The sequence below is a fragment of the Choristoneura fumiferana genome, chromosome 29 (assembly GCF_025370935.1).
Source record: "Choristoneura fumiferana chromosome 29, NRCan_CFum_1, whole genome shotgun sequence".
Taxonomy (NCBI): Eukaryota; Metazoa; Arthropoda; class Insecta; order Lepidoptera; family Tortricidae; genus Choristoneura; species Choristoneura fumiferana.
This window is the reverse complement of record NC_133500.1, coordinates 4,967,961-4,979,430: the sequence shown is the minus strand read 5'-3', so window position 1 is coordinate 4,979,430 and position 11,470 is coordinate 4,967,961. Positions and strand designations below refer to the sequence as shown.

Below are 11,470 nucleotides of genomic sequence, written 5' to 3'. Positions count from 1 at the left end.
AGTGATTACTTTCCAACATGTGACCCGCATGCTCGTTTCCCCGTCTTATATAAAAAAATGAACAAAGTGACCCTATAACACCCGCCTTCCACTAGAAAAGGGTTTATCATCATCATCTCAGCCGTAGGACGTCCACTGTTGGACATAGGCCTCCCCCATAGACGTCCAGTCGCTTCGGTTGGAAGCGGCCTGCATCCACGGAGAACTCGTGACTTTAAACTTATTCGTCCATCTCGTTGGTCGTCCTACGCTACGCTAACAAAAAAAGATTTAAAGCTAAAAATGGGTTAACGGAAATAAAAAAGAACACGTTGTATGTATACTTTAATTTAACTCTGCTTATAATAGTGTGGTGCTATTTCTAAAAGCCATTCCTTGTCAATCGTCATCATATCACGCATGTACGTCTTGTCTCCCGTACTTTGTACACTGGCAAACACCACCCTGTAAATAAATAAGCTTTTGTTAAAATCATAGTACTTTTTACTTCCCATGCTAGTAAAGTTCGTGTTTATGCTGTATGTAGGCGACATAAAGTGACTTTTAATGTTCTAGTGCATAAAAAAAATCTTCGTCTAAGACCAACTTAAGACCAAGGTAATCAGGTGTCAACAGCCACAAACAAAAAAGTTTGTACATATATTTTTTAAATAATTCATTTTTAATTTCTATAAAACTAAAAATGAATCAAACCAATCATAATAAATCAGTAAAATTGAAAAGAATAGAATTATTATAATAATGCATAAAAAAAAGTTACATAGAAAGTGAATTATTGTTTCCACCGTTGCTATTTCATTTCCTCGCAATCTAAGTGAAAAGCAGAGTGTAAAACTCGAGCATTAAACCCATTTTCCCCTCGACGTGTCTATCCACCCTCGCCGTACCGGCTCGGGTAAAATGGCTCGTTTTATGCTCTTGTTGTACAATCTACTATTATGCAACAGTTACACAACGTTACAACGTTGCATACAATACTTTTTCTACGACTAGGTATAATCAACCAATTTGATTCCTAGGCCACCACAGAACCGTGACGTAATCAAATTGCTAAAATGCTTAAATGCTTGCCTAAAATGGTCTCGCCGGAAGCCCAGCGCTGGCTCCATCCAAAGAGTCCGCATTTTATGCTGAGGCGGGACCATTTCGGGCACAAACAAATAAGTATTCGTAAATATTATATCTTTTGTATTCTCATTTTATTTTATTTTAATAATACTTAATAATAATCCCAGCCTGTATACGTCCCGCTGCTGGGCACAATCCCTCAGAATGCCGAGGGCTTGGGCCGTAGTTCCACGCGGGCCCAGTGCGGATTGGGAACTTTACACACACCATTGAATTGCTTCGCAGGTTTGTGCAGGTTTCCTCACGATTTTCCTTGTCGTGGTAAATTTCAAATGTAATTTCGCACATGAATTCCGAAAAACTCATGAGGTGCGAGCCGGGGTTTGAACCCACGATCCTCTGCTTGAGAGGCCATAGGTCAAACCCACTCGGCCACTCACGGCTTTTATTTTACTTTATCTTATTTTTTGTTCGATATGCTATTATTTATCTTTGTCCCAATATATTCAACGTCATTCGATAAATAATGTTATAGTATGGAAAAACAAAACTACTACTATGACAAGGTTCCTTGGTGGCCCAGGAATGAAATTGGTTGACTGTACTTAAATAAAAAAATATTGCTTTATTTTTTTCATCTAATAATACTACAATGGCACAAGAAACTTTCAAGCATTGAGTGTATACCAAGTGCACAAATCGCGCCATTTCACCCGAGCCGCAGGCGAGGTTTGATAGTTAAGTCGAGGGTAAAATGACCTTTACGAACAAGTTCAGTTACACACCAAACCAATTAATAGTGCAGTCAGTTGGCGATAATGAATTGGACCCAAAACCTAGATATCGTGACATCTTTGAAAATTTAAATTAGTAACACCACAATACCGGTATTTTTAATCATAAGGTATAGGTGGATGTGGGCTGATTTGAATGATTGAAAATAAAATGATTTATTAGAGATTCACGTCCATATTTGATACTATTAAGTCTTCAAATATAAGCCCTAGTGGTTTGACCTATCGCCTCTCAAGCAGAGGGTCGTGGGTTCAAACCCCGGCTCGCACCTCTGAGTTTTTCGAAATTCATGTGCGGAATTACATTTGAAATTTACCACGAGCTTTGCGGTGAAGGAAAACATCGTGAGGAAACCTGCACAAACCTGCGAAGCAATTCAATGGTGCGTGTGAAGTTCCCAATCCGGACTGGGCCCGCGTGGGAACTACGGCCCAAGCCCTCTTGTTCTGAGAGGAGGCCTGTGCCCAGCAGTGGGACGTATATAGGCTGGGATGATGATGATCCCGCATTACTGATTGTGAAAAACGTGCCGCGAGACGGGCGCAGGCTGAAAATCAGCGCCGCCGGTTGTCGACCGGCAGCATGTGAATGCTGAGCCTTGAGCCTATTGCCACATATTTGTAACGTGTCTGTTGTTTTTATTTTTGTCTTTTGTTATGTTCATTGTATTTTTTTTATGTGGCAATAAATGTCTTTTTATTTATTTATTTTATTTATTTATGATGAGTTTCAAAATGTTAAGAGGTAATGTGTAGTAAATAATGTTTTGCCGTCGCATTTGTCAAGAAAAGTCCGTTTTATCTTGATTTTTTTAACTATCTCACTGTAGTTTACTAAAGCTAATAAGCTAATAGTATTTAGTATTTAGTAATTGTAACTAAGCCCCATACATCCTGTATTTACTTTATTATTATTTTTTGTATTTTTTTTTCTTTAATTGTATAATATAAGTTTTTAAGTATTTTATTTGTAATTATATTTTTATGAAAAATGACTTTCTGCCAAGTTTCTTGCGGCGATTCTTCTTGGCAATGATGGCTTGCGAAGCCTGGTAGTTTAAAAAATGACTGTAAAAGTGCCAATGCGGCCTATTTACTGAATAAATCATTTGAATTTTGAATTTTTGAATACTGAAAAAAAATACTACATCTGTAATTACATATTAAGTTACAATTGATTAGATTACATAGAATAAACAATTTTGTACCGCATCTAATGCCTGTCGCGTATCCAACTTATCTCGACAGATTTGGTCGGTGTCGCAACTACTCACCATTTCGGCTGCTGCACTCTATACAAACAGCTGTCCGGGCTGATGTGCAGCACGGCGCCTCTGATGCCTCTGTACGTTGAATCTGTGCTCAAATGAGCAGCTTGCGGGAAGAATCCTGATAGCACGCATTTCATTACACGTTTGCATTTCTCTGGAAAGGGAATTGATAAATAAGAGCAAAACATACGTAAATACCGATTAACTTTACTTTCCCGAATTTCATTTGCCCGAATTTCACTTGCCATACCAACGTTTGCCATAAAATATATAGAACCGTGCTGTTTTCAGGATTTTTTTTAATGTCATCATATATAATGCAGTAGGTTAGGTTAGTTTAATATCAACTCTGAAGAAATTACTATTTCAGAAATAAATTACTTTATGGCAAATGAAAATTCTAGAAAACGGTACATTCGGGCATATGAAATTCAGGCAAACGATAGAGAACCACGTAAATACATATTAAGCACCCGAGACTCGACAACAAACATTCGTATTATTCATACAAATATCTGCCGGCCGAGGTCGAACCGGGACCTCAAACTTCGAAGTCAGGTTTTCTAACCACTGAACTATCCGCCAAGACAAAAATATAAAACAAAAACACACAAGCTTACATACATACAAGCTACTAGCTTTTGCCCGCGGCTTCGCCCGCGTGGGATTCGGTTATCGCGCGCTGTTCCCTCGGGAACTGCATTATTTCGGGATAAAAAGTAGCCTATGTCACTCTCGGGTCCATAAACTATCTCTATGCCAAAAATCACGTCGATCCGCCTCTCCGTTTCAACGTGAAAGACGGACAAACATACACACGAACACACACACTTTCGCATTTATAATATTAGTATGGATTTATGCTGATTATACTGAACTACATTTTCGTACAGAATTTCAAGTCGATACCATTAACCATTGAGGAGTTCCGTCCTTCGGAGACGATCCTGGCCGGACTACCAATACCAATACAAGATGTCATCATCATCATCATCCCAGCCTATATACGTCCCACTGCTGGGCACAGGCCTCCTCTCAGAACAAGAGGGCTTGGGCTATAGTTCCCACGCAGGCCCAGTGCGGATTGTGAACTTCACACGCACCATTGAATTGCTTCGCAGGTATGTGCAGGTTTCCTCACGATGTTTTCCTTCACCGCAAAGCTCGTGGTAAATTTCAAATGTAATTCCGCACATGAATTTGGAAAAACTGAGGTGCGAGCTGGGGTTCGAACCCACGACCCTCTGTTTGAGAGGCGATAGGTCAAACCACTAGGCCACCACGGCTTTATACAAGATGTCTCTGCTAGATTATTATTATATTGTCACCAGATTTACATAAGTGCGCCAAATTTTAAGTCAATCTGACCACTGGAAGTGGGTCAAAAATCAGTTACAAGATTTGACCCATACAATACATACATAGCAAATTAAAGTGGCAGGCTACTCTCAGTATGACAAGGTTTGAACTGTAGTTGTAGTCCCCACCTGGTACCAGTGCAGATTACGAACTACACTCACCATTGAACTGTTTTTCATTACTTTCAAGCTACTTATACCACTGTGTAACTTCTGCATCAGATGGTATAAATAACTCAAAACTGTCTTTTTTTTATTCGACTGGATGGCAAACGAGCAAGTGGGTCTCCGGATGGTAAGATATCACCACCATAGACACCTGCAACACCAGGGGGATTGCAGATGCGTTGCCAAGGCCTAAGATGGGATACATCAAGTGCCAGTAATTTCACCGGCTGTCTTACTCTCCACGCCGAAACACAACAGTGCAAGCACTGCTGCTTCACGGCAGGATTAGCGAGCAAGATGGTGGTAGCAATCCGGGCGGACCTTGCACAAGGTCCTACCACCTGCAACTGTGTCTTCTTTAGATACCCCCTTTTGCTGCCTATACAATACAATAACTCTTTATCGAACACCAACACATAGTAAGCTGTACAGAAAACATAGGTATATGGAGATTTTGAAATATATATTTTTTACCTGTTCCCAAATCAAATCCTTCGAACGTTTTATTCTCGATCCCAAACTTTCGCTTCACTAGTTTCTCAAGGCTCTCCCTTATGTCACACGCCTAAAAATTGAACGAGAAGATAATGTATTTGCCGTAATTAAATAACATTACAGACTTGTTTTGAAAAAAAAAACCTTTTTTAGCGGATTTCTCTCAACAGTTTTTCCGAACCAGTGGTAGTTTTTTGGTTTTGATGCTAACTTACGCCATCTAGTGTCGAATGGCAGAACTAATTCAGACTTCAGTATTTTAACGGTTTTTTATTTTAGGTAAATAAAGCGTCTCTATTGGTTCATGAAAAACACATTTCTCACGCATGTAGGTAGCGCCACGAGTGTTGAAGTGAATGATTACACACACAGCTACAACAATGTCGTGTAATGACAGCAGGATTTTGACATTTACTCATTCATTTCATTCATTCTCGTTTTGTGCAATCAGTTCTTTTTGTAGCTGTGTGTCAAAGTCAGTCAAAATATCTTTATTCAATTTAGGCTATAACAAGCACTTAAAAATGTCAAAAAAAATCTACCACCGGTTCGGAAAAACCTCTGTTGAGAAGAATCCGGCAAGAAAATCAACGAGGTATATTTTTTTAAACAGATTTACAATATTATTAAATGATATCTATACATCACAAGTATTTAACACAACTTTATTTTTAACACAGTAGGTTCGCTATTTGAAGGGACCGCTAATGCGGATCGGTCACTTCAACTCTCGCTGCACTATCTATATCTGGTGGAAACGCAGACTAAGACTGCGGGAGCGATCCGGATGACACACGCACAATACTTTACCCTCCGCATGTTATTATTACACCAAAGTCGGTCACAAGAAGACCCACATAAAATACAAAGCAACTAAAAAGCAGTTTGAACTTGCAGCTACACCTAGCGCCATCTAGTACTGCATTGAAGAACTAAATATCACAAGCAAAAATTGAGTCAGGTTTTTTTGTATAAATCTTAGATACCTTCTCCATAACTCTGTGGTTCACATACATCTTTTGACACCAGTCTCTGCACGCGTTCTTTGACCGTTTTTGGTCCGAACTAGAGTTTTTCACTTTCATGTACGAATCAAATACGTTCAAATACATTATTATGTCGCCTTCTGCTACCTGTAATAAAAATAATATTTCATTTGAAAAAAAGATCACCATGTACCGTAAAACGAGGCCACTTTGCCCCCCACCGGGTAATGCTCCAGTTATGTATTTTGTTTCAACGTCTTGCAGGTCGAAGTCCCGGTACCCGATACACTTCCCAATAAATTGATCTACTTTACATAAATACATATATGAAGATACCACAGCATAATAATTTTTAAAATAAAACAAAGGTTACCAAATTTGGAGCAAAAATCGGTGTAAAGTTGCCCCGTTTTAGGGTACTTAAAACATCTCAATTTAAAATTTCATCAAACATTTCTAGCTTCAGTCGAATGAGCGTAGCCGGTAAAATTACACGCAGCACGGGCCGCTTACGGGCGGTACTTCACAGGATGGCATTAGCGGGAAAAAAACCCGTGCGTTATCGGCCCCAAATACTATGAGCACCTACCCTCAGACCTAAAAAGCGAAAAGAGCGATGAAACGTGTAGCCGTCATCTTAAAGACCTTTTGTTGGAAAATGCATTTTATTATTCTTTTGATTATTTGTGGTTTGATTAATTTGTTATTTATTTAATTTGACATATTTGTTTTATTTAGTCAGGATTTATCTTTAGTTTTTTATTCAGTAAATGATTTTATAGATTTGACATTTAATTTAATTCCGAATTTAAAATTATGTATTTTATTGTTCTAACTTTGTATTGTTTTATTGTTTTATTTGTTGTGGTGCCTAGGCAAGCGTGGTGCCTAAGTGGTTTGACCCATCGTCTCTAAGCAGAGGGTCTGGGTTCAAACCCCGGCTCGCGACCTCTGAGTTTTTCGAATTCAATGTGCGGAAGTTACATTTGAAATTTACCACGAGCTTTGCGGTGAAGGAAAACATCGTGAGAAACCTGCACAAACCTGCGAAGCAATTCAATGGTCGTGTGTGAAGTTCCCAATCCGCACTGTGGCCCGCGTGGGAACTATGGCCCAAACCCTCTGCATTCTGAGGGGAGGCCTGTGCCCTGCAGTGGGACGTATATAGGCTGGGATGATGATGATTGTTTAATGATTTTTTATTTTGACATATTCTCTCTTAATATGTCTTGTGTAGTGTTGTCGAGCGTTATGTTGTAAACTAAAACTAACTAATTTGGCTCAGGGACCCAAAGAGGGTCTTGGCCTCCGAAACGAGAGCATGCCATCTGTCCCGATCGTGCGCAGCCTCTTGCTCTTTGCCTCTTGAGAGTGTTATGTTGTGAATAAATGTATTTCTTTCTTTAAGTTCTCAATCTGCACCGGGCCCGCGTGGGAATTATATATAGGATGATGATGATATTTTAAATTACCTCAAAATTATTCCTTCTTGATACCCGAGCAGCGATATTGTCCTTTCCTGTAGCGTTTTTAGTGAATATACCGTCGACTTGCAGCATGCTAGCTATTGCCAGGGCCTCATCTACGCAACCGTATTCACCTGAAACACATAATGTAATCTTTTAGGATTCCGCATGGACCGCATGGTGCCAAATAGAACCTATTGCGAAAGCTTCTCTGTTTGTTAATTTTCATTGACCGCAATAGAGAAATATAATTTAATACAGACTTTTTATGTCGTTGTGACAAAATACATGTATAATATAATGAATATAAATATGACAATTTAAAGCATCCCAACTTCGTATTTTTAAGACATTAATTATACCTAGTGCCATCCATGAAGACGCGTGATTTTGTCAAAATTAGACATTAATGACATTGTAATAAGAACCACGGCACGCGTCGTCGTGAATGACTACCTATATCCACATTTCGGTTTCTTGAACAATAAATACAAAAAAAAATGCTTGAATATTGCTTAACATGTTTTTAAGCGACTCGTTATCTTACTCAAGTCTACGCCAGAACAGATCAGCGCAACAATAGGCTACTTAAATTAAATTAGCTTTTGCCCGCGTAGAATTCGTTTATCGCTATGCGGCGGGAACAATTTAATTTTCCGGGAAAAAAACTGCTGTCCTTCCCCGGGATTCAAACTGTGTACCGAATTTCATCTAAATCGGTTCAGCAGTTTAGACGTGAAAAGGTAGCAAACGAATAAACAGACTTACAAACTTTCGCATTTATAATTTAGTCAGTAGATTAAAACGCTTATTTTAGCTCGTTCGTAGCTCTATCAAATTAGTTGCTTACAAATACAATAAAACTTGCTTGATACATTTCACTGTTCTACAGTACAGACAGCCTATCAAATTTGAAGTTATAATGAAGGGGACGGCGCGTACGCAGTCCCCACTACCAAAAATTACGCATCCGAGTTATCCGCATTAGGGATAATCGCAAGGGTCAACCCAACCGCAGTGCAATGGAAGAGTCTCGCCCTGGGAGAACCGCCTACTTGATCACGGTGTCTCCTATGCCAGGTAAGTATGATTTCGTCAAATCGTACTGAGAACGTCATTGAATCAGGAAAAATCTTAACAGCGCGATGTAGGATGGGGAGGGCGCGTGATAGTGACATCTAGTGGTTGGTTTTGGAACTAAAGTTGGTAAGCGGCGCCGCCATAATAAAATGTCAATGCGATAATGTACGATGGGCAGGGCGGGTGCTAGTGACATCTAGTAGTTGGTTTTGGAACTAAAGTTAGTATGGGGCGTCGCCGTGGTAAAAAGAATAACAGCGCGGTGTACCTAAATAATAATATAACGGATAACTCACGTCTGAAATCGAGTTGAGCTCGACATATTTCGGCTCGGAGCCGCCGAGTCGCTTCGCTCCCAGATGAAGGGTTACGTACGAATTAGCCCGAAACATGTCGAGCTAAATTCGATTTCAGACGTGAGTTATCCGTTATGTTATCATTTAAAATGAGTGAGTCTCACGGTAGTTTCATGCTCAAAAAAGCACGGTGTAAGATTGGGAGGATAATAGTGACATCTAGTGGTCGATTTTGGAACTAAAGTTAGTATAGGGCGCCGGCGCCGCCATAATAAAATAACAGCGCGATGTATTCATAAAAAAATATAAATGTAGTGAATAATGTTTTGCCATCTTATTTTGTCTCGTGTACTTCACGCTTCCTACCGGTGCTACTACGAAATACGAAAATCGTGCCTCGTCGTCGGTTCCTCTGACACTTATACTATTTAATACGAGAGTGAGAGGGGACGGTACGATGCGAACTTCGAATTTCGAAGTAGGCCTTCAGGAGCCGTTACCATGGAAACAAGCTGCACTAAGTAGTTGATTGGCCCAGCTACTTTATCATGGACTTACCACTATTACATAGCATCTTAGCACACATGGGCCTCAGAGGAAGCTCGGCCATATTCTCCCCGACGTCGCTTGTCAAGTTGCCATCTCTATCTATTGCTTTCAAGGCATATAGTGTTTCGAGACCAGCTAAAAGGCATTTTGCTGGCGGCGGTGTTGGGAATGTGAACCTGTAAAAAAAAAACAGTAAAAGATTCATCAGGCCGTGGTGGCCTAGTGGTTTGACCTATGGCCTCTCAAGCAGAGGATCGTGAGTTCAAACCTCGGCTCGCACTGAGTTTTTTCGAAATTCATGTGCGATTTCACACTTTGAAATTTAGATTTAGATTAATCGCGAGGAAACCTGCACAAACCTGCGAAGCAATTCAATGGTGTGTGTGAATTTTCCAATCTAATGGCCGGACCGATGAGAAGACCAAATAAGAAGGCGGCAAAATTTTTTGATATCCGACACTCACGCTACGCCACGGACCTGAGTCCGGAATTAGGCGAACCACTTTGACAGTCCTTGACATCGATATTTAAAAAATATATTATCGATGTTAGAAAAAAACTCAATACGAAATATTCCCTACGGGTATAAAATTTCAAATTGCATGCTTAGTATTAATTATATACCTAGTAAATAATCATCATCATCATCATCATCCCAGCCTATATACGTCCCACTGCTGGGCACAGGCCTCCTCTCAGAACAAGAGAAATAATACCGCATGAATATAACTAATTAGATGTGAGATCTAGTGAAGTGTATCGAGAATTCAAGAGTATTCTAACTGCCAACAAACTGCTACGAAGTTTGGCAGTGTAATTTACTTTGTAATAATTAAAATGTGTCATTATGAAATAAACGATTAATAATAATAATAATAATAATCATCTTGCTGATGCAGATGCACAGACATAACTTAGTAGCCAGGATTATCCACCAGCAACTTGCTCTTCGATACGGCCTTGTAGACTCTAAGGTGCCGTATTATAGGTATGTCCCTGCGCCAGTACTTGAAAATGGTCGTGCCACGCTCTATTGGGATCGATCTGTCATCACGGAAGGACTATTGTAGCCAATAAGCCTGATATCGTGCTGACAGATCGATCAAACCGCAGGCAGTGCTCGTCGACGTCACCATCCCACATGACGAGAACCACGTCGTGTGAAGGCCGAGAAGGACAAACTCAGCAAGTACCTTGACTGGCTCACGAGGTGACTGCTATGTGGGATGTTGACTCGACGATCATTGTCCCGATAGTCGTTTCGGCAAACGGTCTAATAGCGAAGAGTCTCGACCAACATCTCAAGAGACCTCTCGCTAGATGGCTGGATCAAGGGCAGATACAGAAGGCGTACTTCTGGAATACGGCACGCATCGTCCGGAAGGTTCCTCACTCTGCGGCCCTGACCACCGGTAGCTTGGGCCCTCCCCCGTTACCGGCGGCAAACTAGGTTAGGTTTTTATAATATTTTTATTTTGTACGTACTTTTCTGTATTTTACTTTTTATAACTATTATAAAAACCTAATCCTAAGAATGAAAAAGAAATAAAGAAAAAATAATAATAAAAGAAATCTTTTATTCGAAAGATATCAAAAAAATGTTGAACATCGCGAAGGCAGCCATCCGCCATTTAGTTTTATTGGCATATTTTCATATATGTCATTCGACTTAACTCCCATCGGCCTGCTTGCAACTATTTCCGTTATTGTGAAATTTTCGATAAGTTATTTATTATTTATTAGCTTTTTCCGCGGCTTCTCCCGCGTGGAATTCGGTTATCGCGCGCTGTTCCCTCGGCAACTGTGCATTTTTCCGGGATAAAAGTAGCCTATGTCACTCTGTGGCTGCCATAAACTATCTCTACGGCCAAAAATCACGTCGATCCGTGCTCCATTTTGACGTGAAAGACGGACAAACATACATACAAACACACAAACA

The 11,470-nt window shown here is 40.1% G+C and overlaps 1 protein-coding gene and 1 non-coding gene across 3 annotated transcripts; both read right to left on the bottom strand.

Moving 5' to 3' along the window:
• Positions 1–313: 313 nt before the first annotated feature.
• LOC141444156 (probable ATP-dependent RNA helicase DHX35) lies at positions 314–9,686 on the bottom strand. 2 transcript variants are annotated; one of them, XM_074109603.1, is made up of 6 exons: positions 9,541–9,686; positions 7,613–7,740; positions 6,141–6,287; positions 5,134–5,224; positions 3,137–3,287; positions 314–444 (listed from the first exon to the last, which is right to left on the bottom strand). In XM_074109603.1, the coding sequence occupies exons 1-6, from the start codon at positions 9,590–9,592 to the stop codon at positions 330–332; spliced, it is 684 nt and encodes a 227-aa protein (XP_073965704.1). In that variant the 5' UTR covers positions 9,593–9,686; the 3' UTR covers positions 314–329. The 2 variants fall into 2 exon arrangements, with proteins under 2 accessions (XP_073965704.1, XP_073965705.1); XM_074109604.1 differs by lacking the exon at positions 6,141–6,287 and having other exon boundaries at positions 329–444.
• LOC141444394 (U1 spliceosomal RNA) lies at positions 8,532–8,694 on the bottom strand. Its single transcript, XR_012453172.1, has one exon. It is a non-coding gene; the product is annotated as a U1 spliceosomal RNA (small nuclear RNA).
• Positions 9,687–11,470: the final 1,784 nt, after the last annotated feature.